Below are 26,316 nucleotides of genomic sequence, written 5' to 3'. Positions count from 1 at the left end.
TCCCTGACCACATTCCGGCGCCTCCTTAAGACTCACCTCTTCAAAGAGCACCTGTAGAACTCCTCTGTTTGTATCCTGGGACACTATCACCCTTCATGTAAATGTGCTTTATTTTGCTCTTATCAGCCCCTATTTTACTGCATTTAATCCTGTACTTCAGAATACTGTAATCTGCCAAGTTTTTAACCTGTAGTACTTTGTATTTAATCACATCCTGATGTAACTATCACTATTTAATCATATCCTGATGTAACTATCACTATTACCTGCTGTATTATTGAATTGTGGTTTGTCAAACTTGTACTTTACTTGAACAAAAGTTATTGTATTTCTTGCTCTTATTGTATTACTTGTATTGTAACGCTTGAAATGTTTTTGCCTACGATTGTAAGTCGCCCTGGATAAGGGCGTCTGCTAAGAAATAAATAATAATAATAATTTCACCCATGACTAATGTGTAAGAGATTCTCGAAACGTTTTTCATATATGATATATTTTTTCAATAACATTGAAAATTGTAAAACATTTTAAAATTAAAAACTTTTACAATTTTAAAAATTTCAACAAATTTTATAACATAAAATTCCGAGCAACAATTGTCCATCTTATTATTATTATTATTATTTATTTCTTAGCAGACGCCCTTATCCAGGGCGACTTACAATTGTTACAAGATATCACATTATACATTATTTCACATTATACAGATATCACATTATTTTACATACAATTACCCATTTTTACAGTTGGGTTTTTACTGGAGCAATGTAGGTAAAGTACCTTGCTCAAGGGTACAACAGCAGTGTCCCCCACTGGGGATTGAACCCATGACCCTCCGGTCAAGAGTCCAGAGCCCTAACCACTACTCCACACTGCTCCAGAGTTTTTTTGCAGTGCTCGCAGGTGAAATGAGGTGCCCAGGGTTTGTCTTGATCCCCGACAGGCATGCCGAAATATGCCTTGTAGGCCTCACACATCTTAGCAGATGCTTCCACGGAGTACTTTTTCGCTCTTGTCTTGATAAATTGGCCGCAGACATAGCAAAATGCGTCTGCCGGATGCTTGCAGCCTCTTGATGCCATCTCAGAAAAATGCAGATATGTATCCACTTAGGCAGCTGGAACTAAACTGAACTAGTGGGCTTAAGGCCCCTGTATTTATACTACTATTTATATTACTGGAAAGTTCTAGAAGTTACTCCAAGTTTACTCAGCACTGAATCTATCTGGAATGTTCTGGAAAATAGGTAAATTTCAAAATATCACTGTCCTGGTCACAAAAGCAAAGTTTGTGGGGAATAATAGCCATTTTCTATACTTTTGAGGCATAAGCAATTAGGAAATAACACTTACTACCCAGGAACCAAAAAAAAAAAAGTTTTACACGGTGTAATCTCAAACAATGTTACTGGCAACAAAAACATTGTTCTAACAAAATTAGAAGTACAGACAGGCCTACCCAATGCCTTCACAACTATAGCATACAGCTATAGGATGGGTATCTCAACTGTGTGGAATATATTTAAAAATGGGCCACATTATCTCATGGCATTCACTTTGTAGAAGTTACACCCAGACATTTAACAAAAACATCACAACTGTGTTTATTTTAACATACCAAACAGTGCTTACCTGGAATTCCAATTTCCTCACTTATATGTTCCCATAATTTCTGTTTGTATTCTTTATCGAAATATTTCTTGTGCTGCTTATCATAAGGAACAGGATATTCTGCACTGCTATAATCAGACGTTCCCCCATCTTGTCCGTGATATTTGGCGTGCAAGTCTGAATACAAAAATAGCAGCAAAATGTTGGGCGTAAAAAACGCAGCGAATAAACCACTGTAGTGTGACTAGCCTTTTAATGTCAAAAAGAATAGCCAAATTATCAGATATAGTAGGATCTAATATTGACAATTTTTGAACATCTAAGCTATGAGAAATAACTATAGCAGGGGATCTCAAACTGGGTGTCGCAGGGGTGTCTGAAGGGGATCTCAAACTGGGGGTCGCAGGGGTGTCTGAAGGGGATCTCAAACTGGGGGTCGCAGGGGTGTCTGAAGGGGATCTCAAACTGGGGGTCGCAGGGGTGTCTGAAGGGGATCTCAAACTGGGGGTCGCAGGTGTCTGAAGGGGATCTCAAAGGATTTGGTAGATTTTTTTTTTTTTACCTTTATGCACATCAACTTACAAAAAACAGCACGTCCTCCCTATATTACTATTAAATTGTGAAAGGTGAACGGTGAGTCTCTTTAGAATTGGGTATGATAATTATGTAGTCCTTTCCTTGACATTTCCAACAATTATTCTGGTAAACATAAAAGAGAGGAGTTAATCAATGAAGCAAAGAAGAGTTTGAGTGACCATTTTACTCCATTGATAAACCCTTGTAAGCTTTTAATGGAAGGTTCAGTTTTTTATATCTAAATGCAGGCTATCATTAATATATTAGAATGCTATAGTGTTACAGTGACTGAAATAAGTCTGACCTTCACTGTTCATACAAAATCCAGTTAAAGCAGGTTTTAAGACAACCTCTGCTTTTTGCCAATTTCAATGTTGATTAATATGAAACACTATCGTAAGCTTTTTCCCATACTCATTATTTCAAACCAATATCTAACTTAACGTATTAACACGTCCTACGCTTTCCATTCCCATCTCTTCCTGACAGGTTCTAATTTTTTTCTGTTATAGAAAATGATTATTGTAATATAAACTCCTATCTTCTGTTATCCGAAAGGTATTTTGTTCGTTAATATTAACGAGATCGCTCATTATAGAGAAGATCTTAGCTTTTAAATCGCTGACCATCAGAAAATCGTCGCTTCATCGGCCAACACCAATGAGTCATCTTCAACACTGCCTGAGAACAAGGTTACAACATTAGGTGTATTCCTTCAGCAAGTTTACTGTTAGAGTTACAGTTTATACTTTTAAATGATTTTATAACATGTAGTTCTAATTCAGATATGTCAATATAAACTGCAATTCTCTTTTACTTCATTAATATACACAGAAGGCAGGAGGTTCATTTTTAATTAGGCACCTGCTTAACAGCAAATGCAACCTTGAATATTAAAACTTAGGACTGCTCATACATTTACTTCATGTTATTATATTTATTTAAATACTTTTTTTTTCCTTGCTATAATCAAATCTGGTTCGATTTACTTCTAGCATATTAACTGTGCTCCATAGATTCTGCCATTCTGCTCTCACTGGATCAGAATGTTTTGAGGCTCTGAGTCTAATTAAAAAAGATGCTTTTGCCTGATAAGGGAAGTTTGGAACTTTCATCAGGTCAGTCTGACCTTCAATGCAATGAATTTCTCCACACAGGCCTTACATAGATCTGCTAATAATATTTTCTACTTCTTTTAAATTCTTTAAAACACATTACAGTTATTACAATATTTGTTGCAGTTTCACAAATGTTCAATTTGTTTCCCAAAGATCAGCCTGCTTCCAGTAGCTGTGACAGTCTTGGGTCAGTTTCTGCTCTCGGATGTGGGTGACAAGCCTGATACCTGCAAAAACTTAAATCTTGTTAGCTGGGCTCCCATGTCTGCATTCTCATTCCCATCGTCAGTGGGCAAACATATTTTAACTGAATCTGGGTCCATCAAAGAACCGCACACCCTTCCATGCAAAAGGATCTAATGACTTGTAGCACAAAAGGGACGTGCCAGAACCGTCTGCGACATTGTGCAAATGGGTTTTGAGGTTTAAGTCGCTTTAAATAATTAATTAATTAATTAATTAATTATTGGATACTACACTACATTTTGTGTTGATAGTTGTAAGAGTAGTACAAATAAAAGTAAATAAACTATGTTAAAACTTTCTTGAGGTGTTGTTATTTTTTATAAAGTTTATAATATTTCAGTCCAGGTTTGATTGCACTTACTGTTCATTTCTAATATTTAAATCCAGAATAAATAGAATTAAAAAAATATATATATATAGTATTGAAGTATTGTTGTTGTGGTTGTTAATTTCCAAATGCCATGTATTTACAATTGCCCAAATTCTGGATTTAACAGCAAAAACTAGGGCATTAGCTTGCCAGACCCTAAGAACCTTCTAATTTCTAGGGCTAGCAGCCCCTCCCCTTAAAATAATTAATAAAAAAAAACTGCTACTATTTCTGCTACTATGCTACTATTTTCTACTTTCATAAGTTGGCATCTCTGTTAATAATTCTGGACTTAAAACGAGGGGAAAAAAACTGTAGGGCTATATACCGTGGTTACAATAATCATGCTCAATTTAAAATGAAGGCAGTCGTGGAAAACTATTGTCTTGTGCCAAAAGATGAGGGGGTTAATTACTCCAATAAATGTGAGAATCTGTGGCTGAAATTCCCCTCTAAACTTACAATACAGTGTTAGTATAGCCATCAGTCAACCAGCAAGACTGGCTGCTGGGTAACAGTATCATAGAGTTTCCACATACACAAAGAGCATGTAAACCTTTCAGTGTAACTGTATTTTATTTTAACCTGCTCCTATGTTCTATACCACCAGCAATAGTGATTTTCACCTAATAATAACATTTAAGTTTAAAAAAATTATATATATATATATATAATATATATATATATATATATATATATATATATATATATATATATATATATATATATATATATATATATATATATTATATTATATACACACATATACACACACACAGTGCCTTGCAAAAGTATTCAGACCACTGACCAATTCTCGGTCCACAAGCATCGTCCAACCAACCTGAACAACTTGGAGCAAATCTGCCAAGACGAATGGGCCAAAATCACTCCGACACTGTGTGCAAAGCTGGTACATACTTACCCCAAAAGACTTAAAGCTGTTATTGCAGCGAAAGGTGGCTCTACCAAATATTAATGTGTGGGGGTTGAATACTTATGCAAGCAAGATATTTCAGGTTTTTTTTTTTCTTAAAAATATTTCCCAACATAAAACCAGTGTCACCTTACAATAATTGATTTTGAGTTTCAGTATTTTAAAATAAAATATCAAACAGAACGAAATTTCAATGTACCATTTGTAATTCAGTAATATGAGAGAATTGGTCAGGGGTCTGAATACTTTTGCAAGGCACTGTGTGGCTGTGTGGCATGGAGCATTGTCCTGCTGGAAAAACCAATCCTCAGAGTTGGGGAACATTGTCAGAGCAGAAGGAAGCAAGTTTTCTTCCAGGACAACCTTGTACTTGGCTTGATTCATGCCAAAGCTGCCCGAATCCAGCCTTGCTGAAGCACCCCCAGATCATCACCGATCCTCTACCACATTTCACAGTGGGTGCGAGACACTGTGGCTTGTAGGCCTCTCCAGGTCTCCGTCTAACCATTAGACGACCAGGTGTTGGGCAAAGCTGAAAATTGGACTCCTCTGGGGATTGGTTTTTCCAGCAGGACAATGCTCCATGCCACACAGCCAGGTCAATCAAGGTGTGGATGGAGGACCACCAGATCAAGACCCTGTCATGGCCAGCCCAATCTCCAGACCTGAACCCCATTGAAAACCTCTGGAATGTGATCAAGAGGAAGATGGATGATCACAAGCCATCAAACAAAGCCGAGCTGCTTGAATTTTTGCGCCAGGGGTGGCATAAAGTCACCCAACATCAATGTGAAAGACTGGTGGAGAGCATGCCAAGACCATTGAAAGCTGTGCTTGAAAATCAGGGTTATTCCACCAAATATTGATTTCTGAACTCTTCCTAAGTTAAAACATTAGTATTGTGTTGTTTAAAAATGAATATGAACTTATTTTCTTTGCATTATTCGAGGTCTGACAACACTGCATCTTTTTTGTTATTTTGACCAGTTGTCATTTTCTGCAAATAAATGTTCTAAATGACAATATTTTTATTTGGAATTTGGGAGAAATGTTGTCAGTAGTTTATAGAATAAAACAAAAATGTTCATTTTACCCAAACACATACCTATAAATAGTAAAACCAGAGAAACTGATAATTTTGCAGTGGTCTGTATAATTTTTTCCAGAGCTGTATATATAATATGTTTTTGGTATATTTAAGTACTGAATACAAGTTTAAACGTTTATTTATTTATTTTATTTTGCAGTACAAATGCTTTCAGCAAGTTATTTAAGTTAATTTCTAATGATATTTAAAAAACAGTTTGCAATATAAATGATGATACTATTGTGACAATCATTACATCATAAATGAAAACTATTGTTTCATCTCTACTTACAAATATGTATGTCAAAATCAAATGAGATTTTGTTTTTTTGTTTTTAAAAGTAAAAAAAATAAATGGAGCATTCAGTTGCAGCTCTGTTCTGGTAGAACAGAAATATACAACTCTTAAATACTAACCTAAAAAACTATAGTGGAGACTCCCAGACTTCAACCTCTAGTATTAATATAAAAATAAATAACAATAAGGGGCTCCTGACGGGCACATCCAGTAAAGGCGCTCCGCGTGGAATGCAGGATGCGCCCTATAAAAATAAATAACAATAAGGGGCTCCTGAGTGGCACATCCAGTAAAGGCGCTCCGCGTGGAATGCAGGATGCGCCCTATAAAAATAAATAACAATAAGGGGCTCCTGAGTGGCACATCCAGTAAAGGCGCTCCGCGTGGAATGCAGGATGCGCCCTATAACTTGGATGTTGCCGGTTCGAGTCCAGGCTATTCCTTTGCCGACCGAGGACGGGAGCTCCCAGGGGGTGGCGCACAATTGGCTGCGTGCCGCCCGGGGGGAGGGAGGGAGGGTTAGGTCGGCCAGGGTGTCCTTGGATCACCGCGCACCAGCCGAGCGCTTGCGGGTAAGCTGCCCAGGGCTGCATGGTCCTCCAGTGCTGTAGCTCTGGGTGGTGGGTGGCTGCATGGTGAGTAGGCAGTGTGTAAAGAAGCGGGCGGCTGACGGCACACTCTTCGGAGGACAGCATGTGTTAGTCTTCGCCCCTCCCAAGTAAGGGAGAAAACAATAAAAATAATTGGCGACTCCTAAATTTAAAATAAATAAATAAATAACATTGCAGTTAAAGCTGTACTCATGTGTATTTTGTTAACTGGCTAGAAGCACCTTGATATCAGTATTTTACTTGTTTGACCGTGTCACTTGAAGCTGCGAAATGAGATTTGTGAGCTACAGTTTTCTACAGGAAACATCTTCTTACAGAAATGTGTTCTGGAAGGTAATAAACATTGAAACAAAATCTGTCATAAATAAACATTAATTTGCCCGTCAGGACCTGTTTAGATGAATGAACATTTATGTGCCTGTCTGGACCTGTGTAAATGAATCAATGTTATCTGTATTCCAATTCTGTTCAGACCTAACCATCAAAAAATGATTGAAATGTTCAAAATATTACATTCTAAAATTAATTACGTAACAATTCCTTCAATAAAATACAGTACACTTGATATATCTGTATTGAAAAAAAAAAAAAACGTATATTTATAACTATTGAAGATCCTCTTCCTTGTAGTAAACAAATAATGTAAGCTCTGTTCAGCAATCTAAAATATATGTTGGCTTTTGAGACCAAATGTGCAAAACAAGCTACAAAATGTATTGTTAAGTTTAAGAAATTGTAATGAAACGCATTCTATTTAAGGAACGTGGGCCTCTATGTAAAATGACCACATGAAAATCACTTATTCTGGTATCAGCAATGACATCTGTACCATCCTCACTGCACAATATGGTGCAGACAACCCACTTCCCTTCCAGATTTCTTTGGAACTAGGTTCATACCTGCCTACCTAATTTAATGTGATAATATATTCAGTTGTTGTTATTGTTATTATTACTATTGTTAGTAGTAGTAGTATGTAATTTAGCATATGCTTTACCTAGGGTTTCTCAGATTTTCATTTCATTTTATTTTCTTCATGCCATGGTTTGCATTAACCCAATGATACCCTGGCCTAATCTGGTTTTACTTGAAGAACAATTCACGTAAATGGCAACATCTGGGCAACAAACCTATAAAATGCTACAGACATGCAAAGTACAGTATTGCATCATTGCAATAATGTGGAATTGAAAAGCCAACCTAAAACATTTCAAATAGTCACAAACAGTACCAGAATGAAACTTAAATGATATGTTTACATGAGGGACCTGCTGTCTGCCACTGTGTGTGTTTAGAAGTGCAAACATAAGTACTATAGCCAGGTTTTCTATTAGGGTAAGCGATATTTCTTTATACGTTCGGGAAAATAACTGACATTTTTAGGGAAGCAGCAAAGTGAATAGAAATCCGTGCCAACATTTTAACAGGTTATTACATTTCTGCTCTTTCAGCTGCTGTTGAATGACTATGAGATTTGCTGCTATGGCACATTCACTGATATGAGCAAAGGTAAGTTTTCTAACGATGGGAAGAACAAATAACTGGGTTTTATTGATTATAAATACAAAACTTAGTGTCTGCTAAATATCACTGAAGCAAAGCTATGTGATTTGAGGGAAATGTGTCTGATTTAATTGTATGCCTTAAACTACAGCAACATAATGACATACCAATTTTACAGTCCATAGAAAATGTGTTCCCAGACCCACAGAATGAATATTAACTCTATTCCTTGGAGACTGCTGTATTGTAATCATGTGTATGCAGCTGTTACAGGTTATTCCACTGTAATTGCAGTAATTTCTTTTTACTTGGCATTACAGTAAATGTGAGGTGGGTGGGAGAACCATTAAAAGTTGCATATGTGCTTTCATTTTTTATTTTGGATTAGCTTGGATTGTTACCGCCGCTACTCTCTTTTTTCTCTCTCTCTCTCTTGCTCGCTCTCTCTCTCTCTCTCTCTCTCTCTCTCTCTCTCTATATATATATTTTTTTTTTTTTTCAGTGCCTATGGAAAGTCTACACCCCCTTGAACTTTTTTCACCATTTCGTTGTGTCCGTGCCTGAGTTTCATGCATTTAAATGAGGATTTTTTTCCCACTTATCTACACACCATACTCCACACTGTTAAGGGGAAAAAAGTTTTTATTGAGGAAAAAATTATATATTAAAAATACAAAACTGAAAGATCATAATTGGTTAAGTCTCCACCCCCCTGAGTTAATACTTGGTGGAAGCACCTTTGGCAGCAATTACAGCTGTGAGTCTGCTGGGATAGATCTCTACCAAATTTGCACACCTAGATTTGGCAATATTTGACCATTCTTCTTTACAAAACCATTCATGCTCTATCAAGTTCTTTGGGGAGCGTTGATGGACAACAATCTTCAAGTCATGCCACAAAATTTCGATTGGATTTAGGTCGGGGCTCTGACTGGGCCACTCAAGCACATTTACCTTTTTGTTCCTTAGGCACTCTAGTGTAGCTTTGGCTGTGTGCTTCGGGTCGGTGTCATGCTGAAAGGTGAACTTCCGTCCCAGTTTTAGCTTTCTTGCAGAGGGCAGCAGGTTTTCCTAAAGGACTTCTCTGTACTTTGCTCCATTCATTTTACCTTCTATCCTGACAAGTGCCCCAGTCCCTGCCGATGAGAAACATCCCCATAACATTATGCTGCCACCACCATGCTTCACAGTAGGGATGGTGTTCTTTGGGTGATGCGCCGTGTTGGGTTTGCGCCAAACAACGCTTTGCATTTAGGCCAAAAAGTTCCATTTTAGTTTTGTCAGACCACAAAACCTTTTGCCTCATGGCTACAGAATCTCCCGAGTGTTTTTTTGCATACTTAACGGGATTCAAGGAGGGCTTTCTTGAGTAATGGCTTCCTTCTTGCCACCCTACCATACAGGCCAGATTTGTGGAGTGTTTGGGATATTATTGTCACATGCACACTTTGACCAGTCTTGGCAATAAAAGCCTGTACTCTTGCAAAGTTGCCATTGGCCTTTTGGTATACTCTGATTAATCTCCTTCTTGCTCGGTCATTCAGTTTGGAGGGACGGCCTGATCTAGGCAGGGTCTTGGTGGTGCCATATACCTTCCACTTCTTAATAATCGTCTTGACTGTGGTCCAAGGGATATTCAAGGAGGCCACTTAACTTTGTGATTTTGAAGGCGATTGGTTACACCTGAGCTAATTTAGGATTGCTATTACAAGGGGGATGGACACTTCTCCAACCAAGCTATTTCAGTTTTTATTTTTAATTAATTTTCTACAGATTTCTAGAATATTTTTTTCACTTGGAAGTTGTGGGGTAGGATGTGTAGATAAATGGAAAACTATTTTAATGCATTTTAATTCCAGGCTAAAAGGCAACAAAAGGTGAAAATTTTGAAAGGTGGTGTAGACTTTCTATACGCACTGTATGTGTGTATGTATATGTATGTGTGTGTGTGTGTGTGTGTGTATATCTATCTATCTATCTATCTATCTATACACACACATACACTGCTGACTGCTGTGCAAAAGTCTTAGACATGTTGCATTTTTCTACTCAGATGCATTATGCATCATCAACAATTTACTGAAAGCCTCCACTAGTGTTTTCTGCTATTATAACAATCTTGACTTGCATAAAGAAGGAAAAACGTTGAATGAAATAGCTTGCATCACTTGATTTTCAAGGTGTGGTATTCGAAGCACAATCAACAAGTACAGAGAAACGTCATTTGTAATTGACAAACCCAGGACTGGAAGACCCAAAAAGCTGTCTAACAATGATGAGCAATACTTGAAGATTGAAGCACGGGTGTCGTTGTCCATCAAATCAACAGTACGAAGGTCACTCTTGAAATCAGAACTCAAAGGATGTGTTGCAGTAAGAATACCTCTGTTAAGAAAGGGGAACAAGACTAAAAGGCTAACATATGCACAAGAACACAGAAATTGGACTATGGAACAATGGTCATAGGTGCTTTGGACTGCTGATGGATGGACAGACACCTGTGCTTTTTTATTTTTATAATTTAATCGTGCACAATTACATATTTATATCAAATAAAGTCAACCAATAGAAGATCTGCATTTTCTCTGTGGCAGTAGAATCATAATTGAGTGGAGGTGGAACATAAACAGTTGAAGGTCTTGTGAGTTTAACCAATGGGAAAGTCAAAGAACTGTCCTGGTTTTGCAGCTGTCCAATCATTAGTAAGCAGAGGCGAGACATAAATATGCTAGGTTAAGTGTTGTAAGAATAGTTGAATTTCAAGTGATTATTGCTAATTAGAAAACGATTGTGTATGAACAGCCAATCAGCTTCCAGATCTAGCGGGCTTCTTTTTGCATAGATGCCTGCTGAAATGTTGAAGTGCTTAAATGTGAATTCAATTTTAAATCAATCTGCGCATAAATACCGGCTTTCCCTTAATATTCTAATCTGATAACATCAAAAGCTATTTAAACATTGATACTTTCTGACACTGGTCTAGAGACAAGGGAAATCATGTTTATGACAGGACACCATAATGAAGGCTCAATTCGCAGCTACTGGACAGCAAATCAACAGGAAAGACACGATTGGTCCACAATTCTGTCATCAGCTGGATCTAAACAACACCCTGCCTCAAAACCAACCAATCAAACTGCCAGCCGTTTCAGTTCTTTCCGCACCAGCCAGTCCACTCCCTGCCAACTTGAATGACGCCCCGCCTCCAGCAACAAGTTTTGAGTCTGACTCTATACTACACGGACTATTCAACATTCCTACAGTTAATTTATATGGCAATGTCATAATAATAATAAAAAACATTTTCTCTACGTGTGTGTCATTTTTCTATTCTAATTACGTTGGGGACTATTTTCGTTAGCGGAAGGTTTCCCGGTGAAATAGCATAAGTTCAAGGTAAGTATAGGTTTTAAAGTTTTTTTTTTTTTTTTGAGAGAAAATAAAGAAATAAATCGTTTTCTAATAGCAACAGAGCTCTCTCGATGCAGGCTCTACTGTGTGGTAGATGACCTTGACTTTCGTTAGCGCCCTCGCCTACGTCTTGGGATGCATAACTCCAGTTGCGGTCATCTACCACACTATAGAGCCTGCATCGACGGGCTCTATCGCTTATTAATATTATTGATAATTATATTGAGAACTTCGACGTAATATATAGAATTGCTTTTTACAAATTTAAAAAAACAGAGACATCGTAGTCGATTTGGTTACAAATCAATTTTCAAGAAGAACTTTCTCAGAAAAATTGGAAATAGTTTAAAAAAAAAAAGGCATTATACTGCTGGAACTGTTCAGTACAGAAAATGTGATATGGAACAGCACTGGCTACAGTAATCAGTTCAAAACGAAGAAAAGCAGAAGTACAGGAAGCCAAGTACGAAGCTGTAGTGGTAGATTAAACAACCAACGATGTAGTAGCAGCTCAGCTTCTTGTGTTTTCAGGTATGTGACTGACTGTGCCGTGAATGAACGGTTTTTCTGTGAAAATGTGTTACATTTACTAACATAAAAATAATAATACAGATTCTTTTAAATACCAAATTTCCATTGTTTTTTTTTTTTGTTTTTTTTTAAGATTCTATTGATTTTTGCGTTTTTGATTCTTTCATCGACAATTAACAGTGAGTAATGTTTTTTTTTTTCATTGTACAATGCCCCCTTTTCACATTTATTTTATTGAAGTGTTTATTCAAGTTAAAAACTAATGTTATTACTTTATGAAAACGTGTCTCTGGCCACTTTGTTTATTGCGAAGACATAACAATGGCACCACTTAAGATTTAACTACTCCATTGCTTTCTTTGTTTTGTAGTTAATTCACGAGGGTAAAGTAAGGCCTTTTTTCACTATAGTACAGTGTTACATATAATGGTTTTGATAGTTATGAAAATGAACGAATATCCGAACGAATATCTAAATCTAGAATGAAATATCTGAACGAAAATTCCATGTTCATCCCAGCACTAAAGAAGAATGAACTTGGTGTTACAGAACACTGTGATCACAAGAAACACATTACATTGCCTTTGCTGTGTCCCCTGTTGTCCATATCGCAGTGTTATATTTGTAAACATATTGCCAACATTTTTTTATCGCAGATCATGGGTCATAAATCAACTGGGAGAAAAAATGATCTTGTTAGGATTGCAATGTGTCCAGATCACTCTCCCTTCTGCAACAGTGATGTTCTGTCCCCACAATGCACACTCATTTCAGTCCTATTACAGGAGAGAGCAGGAACTGGATACTCTACGGTGTGTGTCCTGGTCAGTGTTCCTGTGTAAAAGATGAAAAAAGTAGTTCTGCAGTTTATTTACCTACGATGTGTGAATTAAAATCTAAACTATGTTGAATATGTTTTTATGAAATTACTGTAATATGGAGAACACATGATACAGACAATGTAAAGGAATGTGTTTGCAGGGGGTTCTGTAATAGTTAAGGCTTTAGTGGTACAATTGGTAGAATAAAGATTATCCAGAACTGGTGTGTTCCAAAAAAATTGGTTTGCAAGCTTAAGGGGCTGAGTGACCTAAGTCTTTCGTTTTTAATTTTACATCCATTTTTATCAGGGGAAAGAAGCTTCAGCCTTGAATTATAAGATGTTAGCTAATAAATGCAAGAAACAAATTACCTGTAAGATATATAGATGCATTTATTTGCATAGAATTAAAATGTTATGCCAGTTATATTAATTTATGGTAAGCCATATTCCAAGTGGATTGAATATTTGTCATGCAGTGTATTATCCTGTCTGAAATTATAACTATTGCCTGTAGCATTCAAAATCATTTTGTATTGTATTACTAATAGAACAGGAATGTCTGAACAAAGGAAACAGTTATATTCAAAGTACAACTAAATTAAGATAGCATTACTTTGTAAAGCAAATGTTAATTCAATGCAAACCAAATATACAAAGTAGATTGGATTTTCACAACAATGGCTAGGACATGTACCTTTTGCCGCCTTTTAAAAAGGCTTCCCGTACTGCCATTAAAATTACAGATGTTGTACATTTGTCCATTAGTGCACTGTCTTGACTTGTAGTCAAAATCATTTAAAATATGTATTTTTTTTTTCATCCATTCCTAGCCTCCTATAGATTTGGATTGCATTTGGCTATAATCCAATAAACTCTCACTTTTATACAAATATCGTTAACCTTTCAGGTACTGTGTGATTATGCAATTATGAGCATGCTGATTCTGTTCTGCCACTTTGTCTTAGGACATTCAAGCTTCAGTATCACTCTGATCTCTTACAACTGCATAGAGGGTACAGAACACTAAAAGACATTGTTTCCTTTGTGGTTGAATCATCGTTGTTCCTTATTAGGGTTGGGCTAGGGGTTCCCACCTTTTCTACTACTTATTCATAAATCTCTGTCTCTTGCCTGCTGGACTATTGTTTTACCTGTATTGATAATGCACAGATTGTAACTGGCTCAGAATATAGAACTGAGAAGCTTGTAAGAAACTAAGTAAAGTAGACTAGTTTCAACTAGTGCCTCCTTCAGTGTAAGTTTGTCTGCTTGACTTTCTTATAGTTTTAGGGCTTTAGTACGATATCAGGTTGGGTTGGTTCGTTTGCAGGTTAATGTGAAATATCCAAAAGAACTACTGTGTTGGAAGAATGCTATATCCATACAGTACGTTTTTTTTTTTGTTTTTTTTTGTTTTTTTATAATATCACAGTATTACTGTATTGCTTTGAAAAAAAATTCCCTATCGGTTAAATACTTTTATCTTTAATGCATATTAACTTTTTTCTTATCCTAGTAATGCAATAATACAAACTCCCTACGAAATATTTATCTTTTTACAAAGTAAATGCGACAACGGTGATTCCCCATCAGTGTCTGTTTTTTATTCACCATCTCTTCAAATTTCCAAAAAGCAGAAAACAAAAAAAAAATAAAATAAAATGGTCTGAATAATATAGCATATCTGCTTTAGGACAATAGTGGGAAAATAGTGGGAAAAAATACAAATATCTGGGAGATGCCAACATAGATATTAATGTTTTAATGCAACTCTAAATAATGTCACTGGAAAGTAAACACATAGTTTAGGTGTTGAAATTGTGTATATTAAGTTTAATAAGTTTAAGGACACGTTCAATGTTCAAAACGAAAAGTTAAAAGAATAAACAAACATGGGCAGTGTGGAGTAGTGGTTAGGGCTCTGGACTCTTGACCGGAGGGTTGTGGGTTCAATCCCCAGTGGGGGACACTGCTGTTGTACCCTTGAGCAAGGTACTTTACCTAGATTGCTCCAGTAAAAACCCAACTGTATAAATGGGTAATTGTATGTGAAATAATGTATAATGTGATATATTGTAATAATAATAATAATATACAGAGAGTCTGGTTAATATAAATAAATCTACATGAATCGACAATACCCTAGTAATAGATAGCAGAAGAAAAGGAAAATATAAGCTACTGAACATGGTAAGTCACTGTTTGAAACATTCATTTTTCATGTGTTGTGTACTATATTCTGACCTCCTCCACCACCACCAGTACTGTATTGCATAAATGGATCTAGAAAATGAATGAGTTGGTTTGCAGAAATTGGGTGTGAAATGTACATTCTGTCAGATCATAAAAATAAGAAAACGAGCCAGTTAAATGAACCGCGTTCCCTTCCAGACTGAGTTTGGTTGCAGTCTTAAAACAGATGAACTGCAGTCTTTTTCATTTGAACATGACGGTGTGATAGAATGCAAGTGAACCAAATGTGAAAGGGCCCTCAGCTTCTGATTGAGCATTAAGTTATCACCAAACATTCTATTCCATTTCCATTCTACTTCACTGTTTAAACCAAGATTTATGGAACTCTTCTGTTTTTTAAAGATACAATATCCCAGTTTTTAAAATTCCATATTAAAGGTGTATATCGCCTTTGTTTGCTCTCATATTAATAAGACCAAAAAAAAAGGTCATCATTGATTGGGCAAGTGTAACAGTGGTCATATTGTAATTCTCAAGTCTGCCGAGACAAAGGGTTTTGCATTAGAAAATCTTTAACCAGCGTATGAATTCCCAATTGAACATAATTTCTGCTTTTAACAATACAAATGTTTGACCGATGATGGAACTCGCTATTGTTCCTACTTTAGTGTGTATATATATATATATGTACATCCTAAATAAAACAAAAAACCTTTCCTGGACTGCAATGCTTAAATCTTCACAAAGGTGCTGACCAATATAAGGTAATGTCTATAAAGAAAGTGATTGTCTCTCTCAATGTATGCCAACCAGCTGGGAATGTTCCAACAAACCTTTACCCTTATGATTCAGAACTTGGTCACACACCTTGCGTTTTTTCTTAATGATCCGTAATACTCAAGTTTTTCAAGATTCAATTAATTTTAGTTCTTTTACTGACAAACTTAAAAAAATAAAATGAAAAACATTTCTGATCAACTTTTAGTTTTCATCAGGTGGTGATCATTAAGAAAAACCGCAAGGTGTGTGACCAAGTTCACTCCGCAGTCTTGAATCATAAGGGTAAAGGTTTATTGGAACATTCCCGGCTGGTTGGCATAAGTTGAGAGACAATCACTTTCTTATATATATAGTGCTGTTTTCTTACTTTTATGTCAATATAGTGTTTTAAACTGTAAACCATTTGTAGGATTTCAGATTTTATTTCTTCATTTTTCTGTCTCTCAGGTCAGTTGGAGTGGATGGTGGAGCTTTGTGGAGCCACAGTCATTAAAGAGCCTTGCTTATTCACGTACAGCCCTGTAAGTAAATATCAACCAAAGTGGAAGAGACAAACTCTTTCTACAAACCATTGATATTCCGTACTGTCGTAAAAAAAAAAAAAAAAAAGGGTACAGTACATTTAAATTAGTTTGGATAGCGCCACTACTTCCATTTATACAGGAGTGCCACTAGTAAGAAATGATAGATACTTTAAGTTACAGGGCAAGGTACAAATTTGCTTTCTGTTGTGAATTGAAGTAAAATGTAAATGGAAGTACATCATAAAAGGTAGAAGATGATTAGGTTTAGATAAATACACTGTTAAGTAGATATTCATTTTAAAGAAAATCTGAAAATCTAAATAGAAGTAGGTTGTGTTCACCAGCTTAAGGTGCAGTATCATGCTGTCTATAATGTATTGGCTGCAGATACTGTGATCTATAATTCTACTTATGATTGTGGTACCTTTAGTGATGTGGTTAGTAGTTTTAAACAAATATGCATAATACTTTAACCCTTTGCAGTTATTAAGTGCGCGTCAGGTCCAATTTATTTTCACACGCGCAGTTAATTTTAGACGTGCTGTTTTAAAAGTATTTTTTTTCCACAGTCAAACGGGTTTAAATGACCCTGCATATCAACAAAGCACTCACTAAGCATCTCCAGCCCCGCCCCACCCTTTCGTTCGCTATAGCTTTCACATATGTAAGAAATAAATAATAATAATAATAGTGGTACATACCGATCAATCATCTTCTGATCACTCGTTTTATCACCAAACGCCTCAATAATGTGATCCAAGTCATTATTTTATTACTATAACATCTGAAAAAAGCTCTGCAAATGTCCATGATATTCTCTGAGCGCTGATGCACTACCAGCCAGCTTGTTTCATTATGACTGCCCCTATCTGATGCCAGGGGCAAGTATGACTAATCATGAGATACGCCCTTTATTTTTATTTTTATTTTCTTCGGCTTGTCTCGGCTCCTGTCGCTCCCACTCGGCCATTAAAAGGTTTTCTCTGCTTTTTCCGGAGAAAAAACGACTAAAAACCTGTTTTTTGCGTCTTTTTGATGATGTCGGACAGGGTCCGACATTGGACCTGATAGGAATAATTGCAATGTCGGACCAGGTCCGACAATGGACCGCAAAGGGTTAAAGTAAGTGTCAGGAACACCCTGCTTAATTCCAAATCAATTCATGATGTCTTTGTTCTTAAAATTGTTGCCCTTTTAAATTACTAACAGAATATGAAGTCCAATCGATACAAGTGTTAGGGCCTTCGCTGGTGTGTTTAAATACTTTTAAAGACAAAAATACACTGGGCACTTGCACAGACTGCTCGGTATGAAGATACTAGTACACATGCTTTTCTGCCTATTTGAATCTTTGTCATATAAGAGAAAATATATTCAAAGCTGTTTTATAAATAAGTGTGGATGTGGCACAAGCTGATGGTGTCATTCTACGTGATCTGAGACCTATCCTTCAGATGAGACGTATAACCAAGATCCTATTGTAGTCCACCCCCAAGTCTCTAAGTCACTTTGGATAAAAGCACCTTCTAAATGGCTAAATAATAATCAGCCTGCCTCGTGTGTGCTTTCGACTGACTGGATGATATTTATCAATTTAGCTTCAGCAGAAAACTACATATGTATGTGTTTTTTAATTCTTTGATTTTGTTCTGTGTGCAACTACAAGATAACTTTTTCAGCACATGTTTATGATACAGTCGGAATCTTGGATCTAATCTTAGTTATTGGATCAGTATGAAGTTCAGACCATTCAGACGCCTTTCACGTTAATGTCCTTTTTGTCTTTTCTTAAATCCAGGACCGTAGTCCAGTGGTCATTGTACAGCCTGATTCAGGAGGGAAAGAAATTGATTACAAAGGTGAGGCCAAAAGTTTTGCACATTCCATTGCAGCTCTGTTACTTATTATCATGTTATACAATGGTAACACCTAAAGTGGCAGGAATTTGGATATAGTTAAAATATTATACCCTAATGAATTGTTACATGGAATTGTGTTATTTACATGCATGTTATTGATTGCTAATGGGTGCTTGCAGTGCTCCATTAGTATTCAGTATACAGTCAGAAGTCATCAAACTCCCAGCCCTAGTTATGCATGTGATGTTCTATATTTCTAAAAAGTCAGTGTTTTTCACAGTCACCTCAGAAACACTTTGAATTAAACAAGTTTTAAAAAGACATTTCAATTCCAGAAATATGGTGCAACATATCATAAACAAATCGGTGGAAGGCATTGAAGGAAATGTATATTCAAACTTACTTGGTTCTGGTGGTCCAGTAATCACCATGCTGATAGATGTTAGCTGTGGAATACTGTGGTTTTTATTTTCAGTTTTTTTGTTTTTACCCTGGTTTATTGTGTGGTGTGGTGCATTACAATAAATACTGTCTGGCTACTTCTGACCCCCAGAAAAGTGTAATGATTTCCAGGAGACGGGGTCTTCCAGGGGTCTACACATTCCATTGAAGAGGCTGGGGAGGTTCTACGCACAATATTTCTAATGTCTCTTTTGGGATGTATTCCAACAGCTCTCCAGCGGCAATACAATGCAAGTGTGGTGACAAGGGAATGGATCCTGGACAGTGTTGCCTGCTACAGCTGCCACAGCTTGGACTCCTATTTGGCTGAGCCCCTCCACTGAATTCTGCTAAAAGAGCTGAAGCTAAAATACTGAAAATGGAACTGCACTGTTGTAGCCATACAGAAGATGTTAATTTGTATTGTTTTTTAAAGAATTAAATCATTATCTACTGTTACTTTTATTGTGCAGTCTAAATTATTATTGTGGCTTCTAAAAATGTCCACTAAAGTTCTGTTTTAAGTGTGGAGTCCTGTTGCCATGGCAGTATCTTTTTTTTTTCTTGGCTGTTCGGGAACTGAAAGCATACAGGTTTTAAACAAGATGAGCGTTGAGAAGAAAAATGTTCATGTTCGAATTTTCTTTCAAAATGTAAGCCAAATGTTTTACAATTTTAATTAGCTAGAAAACAAAAGTACAATATATATATTTTTTTGCAATCGTAAATAATAAATAATCTTTCATGAGTAAAATAAACCCAATACCATCAAATTACCCTAAAGAAAGGAGAGCAACACTGTACAGTATGTGTGTTATTTATTGCAGACATCATTTATGAATTCTGTTATATAAAGAAATCAATTTCAAGACGTGTATTTAAAAGTACAGTATTGTATTAAATTACTGTATACTAATGTAAAAATGAAACTAAACTTCACACCATTTCAATAAATTAGTGCAGATATTTGCATATTTCCTGGGGTGTAATAATTTGAGGAGTCATACATTCTCCTCCCTCCTGGACATGTTACCGGCTAGTTTCACAGACCCTGGTTAGCTCTAGTCTTGCATAATCTTACCTAAATTAACAGTAGCCCACTATTGGTGATAATCTGGGTCTGTGAAACTAGCTAAATATCCCTGACAGCCCAACCCTTCTGTTCGCATGGGGGATTTCAATATTGGCCTTGAAGATGACTGCAGATCAATCTTGCCTCTTTAATGCTTTGCTAACCACAAATTCCATTAGCTCATTTCCTCATACACAACAGATTTAAATATAACAATTATCTATTACAATATCGATCTATCTCGTGTCAGAGCAGGTGTACATACTTTTCCCACCACAAAGCTAAAGTTACTACGTTGTGGCTTTGTCATTGTATAAGACGTCATCGTATGCAGTTATAAATGTAAACTTTTGCTATAAATGTAAACAGTGCAATTTTTCTTTAAGAGCTAACTTACTGAGCAACTTGCAGGCAAACAAGTGACGGTCTGTGAGGAGTATTGTTTTCTGTACAGCGTTCACTTTCCCAGCGTTCAGTTTCATTGTTAAGGGTCTGCAGCCAACTTCCCTGGAGAAAAGGTCTGCTAATTTAGAAGTGAAAATCGATCATTTTAAATGTAATTTTCCTGGCTGGCCTGTGTCTAGATTCTCAGTGTGCTGTTCTTGGCCCTGTGCTGTGCATAACTTAGTGTGTAGTAAATGAAATGGACATTTTGCTGCAGTACATTATCTGTGTTGTCCTCGAGACTTTTTAGCTGGGTACTGTTTGTTGTTTAACAGCAGCCCGTGGCCCTTGCTCTGGTTTTAAAGTACATATAGCTAACAAAAATAAGTCCTGTAAATCTTTTCTGATATGCATTACCATCACTTCATAGATTTCACATTTTCCTCACTGCAAGATATTTTAAACGTGTGTTTGATTTTGAATGGTATTTTTTTCATAGCATTTGTAAACAATAAAACTGGCAAATGTCTTTCACACCTTTCCATGATGCACTAATGATAAATGTTTGGGTTTTGTACCAATCACTGCTTTTCTTATGACTGATGTGTTTTCAATGTAAACTTAGTGCAACCTTACAAAGTTGACCAGAAGTGTAACATTGCAAGGAGCATTCCATAAATATTCTTCACTAACAGCTGAGACCTACAGCTAATATATATATATATATATATATATATATATATATATATATATATATATATATATATATATATATATATATATACACACACACATATATATATATATATATATATATATATATATATATATATATATATATATATATATACATACATATATACATAGACGTGCTCAAATTTGTTGGTACCCTTACAGCTCATTGAAATAATGCTTCATTCCTCCTGAAAAGTGATTCAATTAAAAGCTATTTTATCATGTATACTTGCATGCCTTTGGTATGTCATAGAATAAAGCAAAGAAGCTGTGAAAAGAGATGAATTATTGCTTATTCTACAAAGATATTCTAAAATGGCCTGGACACATTTGTTGGTACCCCTTGGAAAAGATAATAAATAATTGGATTATAGTGATATTTCAAACTAATTAGTTTCTTTAATTAGTATCACACATGTCTCCAATCTTGTAATCCAGTCATTCAGCCATCTCCAAGCAGCTTGATGTTCCTGTGACAACAGTTGCAAATATTAGTAAGAAGTTTAAGGTCCATGGAACTGTAGCCAACCTCCCTGGGCGCGGCCGCAAGAGGAAAATCGACCCCAGATTGAACAGAAGGATAGTGCGAATGGTAGAAAAAGAACCAAGGATAACTGCCAAAGAGATACAAGCTGAACTCCAAGGTGAAGGTACGTCAGTTTCTGATCGCACCATCCGTCGCTTTTTTGAGCGAAAGTGGGCTCCATGGAAGAAGACCCAGGAGGACTCCACTTTTGACAGAAAAACATAAAAAAGCCAGACTGGAATTTGCTAAAATGCATATTGACAAGCCACAGTCCTTCTGGGAGAATGTCCTTTGGACAGATGAGTCAAAACTGGAGCTTTTTGGCAAGTCACATCAGCTCTATGTTCACAGACGAAAAAATGAAGCTTTCAAAAAAAAAGAAAACACCATAACTACAGTGAAACATGGAGGAGGCTCGGTTATGTTTTGGGGCTGCTTTGCCCTGCCTGGCACAGGGTGCCTTGAATCTGTGCAGGGCACAATGAAATCTCAAGACTATCAAGGCATTCTGGAGCAAAACGTACTGCCCAGTGTCAGAAAGCTCTGTCTTAGTCGCAGGTCATGGGTCCTCCAACAGGATAATGACCCAAAACACACAGCTAAAAGCACCCAAGAATGGATAAGAACAAAACATTGGACTATTCTGAAGTGGCCTTCTATGAGTCCTGATCTGAATCCTATCGAACATCTATGGAAAGAGCTGAAACTTGCAGTCTGGAGAAGGAACCCATCAAACCTGAGGCAGCTGGAGAAGTTTGCTCAGGAAGAGTCGGCCAAAACACCTGTTAACAGGTGCAGAAGTCTCATTGAGAGCTACAGAAAACATTTGATTGCAGTGATTGCCTCTAAAGGTTGTGCAACAAAATATTAGGTTAGCGGTCCCATCATTTTTGTCCATGCCATTTTCATTTGTTTTATTATTTACAATATTATGTTGAATAAAAAATCAAAAGCAAAGTCTGATTTCTATTAAATATGGAATAAACAATGGTGGATGCCAATTACTTTTGTCAGTTTCAAGTTATTTCAGAGAAAATTGTGCATTCTTCGTTTTTTGTGGAGGGGTACCAACAAATTTGAGCATGTCTATATATATATATATATATATATATATATATATATATATATATATATATATATATATATATATATATATTAGGTAAGATTTACTGAAATTATTTTGTTGGTACCGTGTGCTTTACCAGTTTTTATACATTCATCAAGCTGAACTGTGACTGGTAATGCCTATTTGAATATTGACCCATTTCATATTAACAAGAACTTGCAACAGTACACAGAGTACAAGACACAAACGGTAGGTCATAAAAAAAAAATTCTCTTAGGCTATAACCTTTCCTCATGATCACAATCCATGAAACAGAAGTGCCTTTCCCTGCCAGAGGACCGGTAGATGTTCAGAATTTTGACATACATGTTCCCTCAAAAAAGAAGTAGGGCTTGTGTAGTGTTTCTGAGTCTGATTTTCTTCTTGACTTCAGGATCAGTAGCTGTAATTTCCTTGCCTGTCAGAAGGTTGCTGTAAGTGCATTATCTTCCTGCAGTCAGTCACTGCTGTTACAGATAACACATGAAGTGATTTTTTCACTGAGCAGTGCTGTTCTACATGCCAGAAGGGTATTCAGCCTCTGAACTTGGTGGTTTGCCAAACATGATCACTGATATAAACCTGGCATTGCTTCATGACTTCCAGTGTGATCTCATACTTCGCATGTGTCTTTCTGTTCCCTGTTCCAATCTGCAAAATATGTTTTCCATTTTATCTGAGATAGCCCTGCATTGTTTATCTTAATCAGTAGGTTGTACATATTAGAAACAGTATACCAATGATGTGATAGTAAAATTGACTATTTCAAGATTCCTATTGCAAACTAGTATCTAATAGCACACTTGGATGCAGTGCATCAGTGGACCTCACAATACAAACTGCAGGCCAAGTACGGACCTTAGGAACAATTCTGTACTGTACGGCTAGTTTACGAATCCAATCAGTCACCGAAGCAGCACTTGTCATCTACAACATGGCACCGTACTAGGCTGGAGAAACAATATCATCCCATGAAAAATATCTTATTGGTAATATGGCTACAAACTACTGATGTTGTTTTATAATTAAGCACCAATAAAATCTGGAACAAGTAATGATCAAACATTTAAAAACTCCTGACATACATGACACTTCTAAAGGAGTAATTTGTGTGGAAAGCTGTACTTATGATTTTTGGAATTATTATTTATTTCTTAGCAGACGCCCTTATCCAGGGCAACTTACAATTGTTACAAGATATCACATTATTTTTACATACAATTACCCAGTTGGGTTTTTACTGGAGCAATCTCGGTAAAGTATCTTGCTCAAGGGTACAGCAGCGTCCCCCACTTGGGATTGAACCCACAACCCTCCGGTCAAGAGTCCAGAGCCCTAACCACTACTCCACACTGCTGCCCATAAAGATGATTGTTGTATCTCCCTGTAGTCAAAATTACTGTGTAGTTACTGTACACGTGGCACTCCAGAATGTTCTTTTATGAAGACCACTGCAGTACAGTATGTGAAAAACTTATGGACAACAGAATACTATAAGAACATTTATGAACAAGAGGTCTCCTACCCTCTGTCGTAAGTCTATCTCCACTAAGTTTCCATATGTTTCCTCTGATCCTGATTTCTGTGCTGCACTTAAAGTATTGGTCAGGGTTAACTTTGTTACTACTTTTCTTTAAGCCCTGGGATTAGTCTGGTTGCTCTTCGTTGGACTCGCCAGGGCCGCAATGTTCACTGGGTACTGTGGTGGCCAGAATTGAACACAGTGTCATCTCTCCAGTGCATGGTACAGTATGTACAGTATGTGCTTTACTGTATCTTGAACACTGTAATCTATACAATTGACATGGGTTGTTATTTTTTAGTAGACTTCTTAAAGGTCTAGGAAAGAAGTTGTTTTCCCCAGTGGTTCAGGTTACACATGGTTCTAAATTGTATGTGCACATTTTACATTGGAGGAGGAAAATTTACAAGAAATCTATATTTTTTGCAAAACTCCAAAAATGCTCATTCAAAAGTATTCAAACCCTTTGATGCTATGATAGTATTGTCTACAAGGTGCTAGAAATTTCAATACAGTACAACGTCACATATCCGACTCCCTGTGTACTGGGGTATAAGCGGATATGTGAAAAAGTCGGATTTGTGAACATCTATAGAAAAAGCATTTACACATCCATAAATAGGTTAGTGAACAAATACAACACGCAAACGGCTTTAAACATGAACATTTTTTTGCTTTAAAAGTAATCAAACGGAAACAAGATTAATTAGGCTACAAATACACAATGTTGCTATGCGGTTTGCTATAAGCCATCTCCATGCAAAGCTTTAAAAAAAAATACAAAACAAACGGTAAATGTACAGTAACCTGCAACTGATGGCTTCTTTCTTAACTCTAGAAGTCCCTGCCTCCCTGGTTCTGCTATCTTAATATCTCTGTCACGGTACTTTGTGCTCTTTCTTGATATGCCAACAGCCGATAAGCAGCTCGGTTTGAATATTGCTTCGGCTGTTTTATACAAACGGACGGTAAGCATTGCGTTTATGAAGCTTGCTTTGTTTAATTCAAATGCATTTCAAAGCCAATATCTGCAAGTGTGCGCTCCATCTTATAAACACATTGCACAAAAAAAAGTTTTATCGACTGGTGTATTGAAACGTCACTGCTACACACAGCCTGCCTCTCTTAAAGGGGAACTCACCAATAGGCTGATTGCTATAACACTTTATTTCTGTTTCCATCACGGAAACTGCATTTCCTGCCAATGCCATTATTCTCTAGTCTACTTTTAATATTTAACAAGTAGAAGAATTGTGAGGAAGGTTAATAACAATCCGAGAATGACTGCCAAAGATATTCAAAGTGAATTGGCTACATGTGGGACTGGGGTTTCCATTTCAACCATGGGTCGAGTATTGCATGGTGAGGTTTCAATGGTCACAAGCCAAGGAAAAAGACACTTAGGAAAACATCAAAGGACAATCGCTTAAAGTTTGCAAAACTGCATTTGAATGATGGATATGAGTTCTGGTCAAAGGTTTTATGGCATGATGAAACAAATCAAGCTATTTGGTCACGTTGATAGTCATTTAGAGAAAGTCTGGTGAGGCGTACCAAGGAAAGAACACCATACCTACATTGAGGTGTTAATTTCCTTCTATTAGGCTGTTTTTCCTCTAATGGCACAAATTTTGTTCCAATACATGGTAAAACGGATTCAATAGCATACCAAAAGATATTGGCCAATCATCTGAAACCCTCCGCTACAAAACTTGGTTTAAAGTGCACTAGACGTTCCAACACAACAACGATCCAAAGCACACATCAAAATCTACTTCAGAATGGTTAAAGAAGAATAGAATCAAGGTTCTGGAATGGTCTATTCAAAGTCCTGATCTGAATCAGATTGAGAACCTTTGGTATGTGCACAAGAGAAGTCCTTGGAATTTGAATGAACTGGAACAATTTTGTATTGAAGAATGGTCAAAAATCACTAGAATCATGACAAAAGCTCATTGACAAATATCCTAATCGTTTAAAAGAGGTTATTATTGCTAAAGGTGCCTCAACTAGTTATTAATTTAATTTTCCTTGTCAGGGTATGAATACTTTTGAAT

At 36.6% G+C, this 26,316-nt stretch overlaps 1 protein-coding gene across 4 annotated transcripts in view; it reads left to right on the top strand.

Annotated features, from left to right (window-relative positions):
• The window catches only part of LOC117433289 (breast cancer type 1 susceptibility protein homolog), a 115,235-nt gene extending 95,861 nt beyond the window's left edge, over window positions 1–19,374 (top strand). For 3 of the 4 annotated variants that reach the window (XM_059006547.1, XM_034055425.3, XM_059006548.1), the window contains 4 exons: window positions 8,302–8,359; window positions 16,539–16,612; window positions 18,414–18,474; window positions 19,147–19,374. In XM_059006547.1, the coding sequence (XP_058862530.1) occupies window positions 8,302–8,359; window positions 16,539–16,612; window positions 18,414–18,474; window positions 19,147–19,259 (306 nt within the window). In that variant the 3' untranslated portion in view covers window positions 19,260–19,374. The remainder of the gene's footprint in view (window positions 1–8,301; window positions 8,360–16,538; window positions 16,613–18,413; window positions 18,475–19,146) is intronic. The other variant, XM_059006549.1, reaches the window with a different exon arrangement.
• Window positions 19,375–26,316: the final 6,942 nt, after the last annotated feature.

Source organism: Acipenser ruthenus, chromosome 33, assembly GCF_902713425.1.
Source record: "Acipenser ruthenus chromosome 33, fAciRut3.2 maternal haplotype, whole genome shotgun sequence".
NCBI lineage: Eukaryota > Metazoa > Chordata > Actinopteri > Acipenseriformes > Acipenseridae > Acipenser > Acipenser ruthenus.
This window is presented reverse-complemented; position numbering and strand designations above follow the sequence as displayed.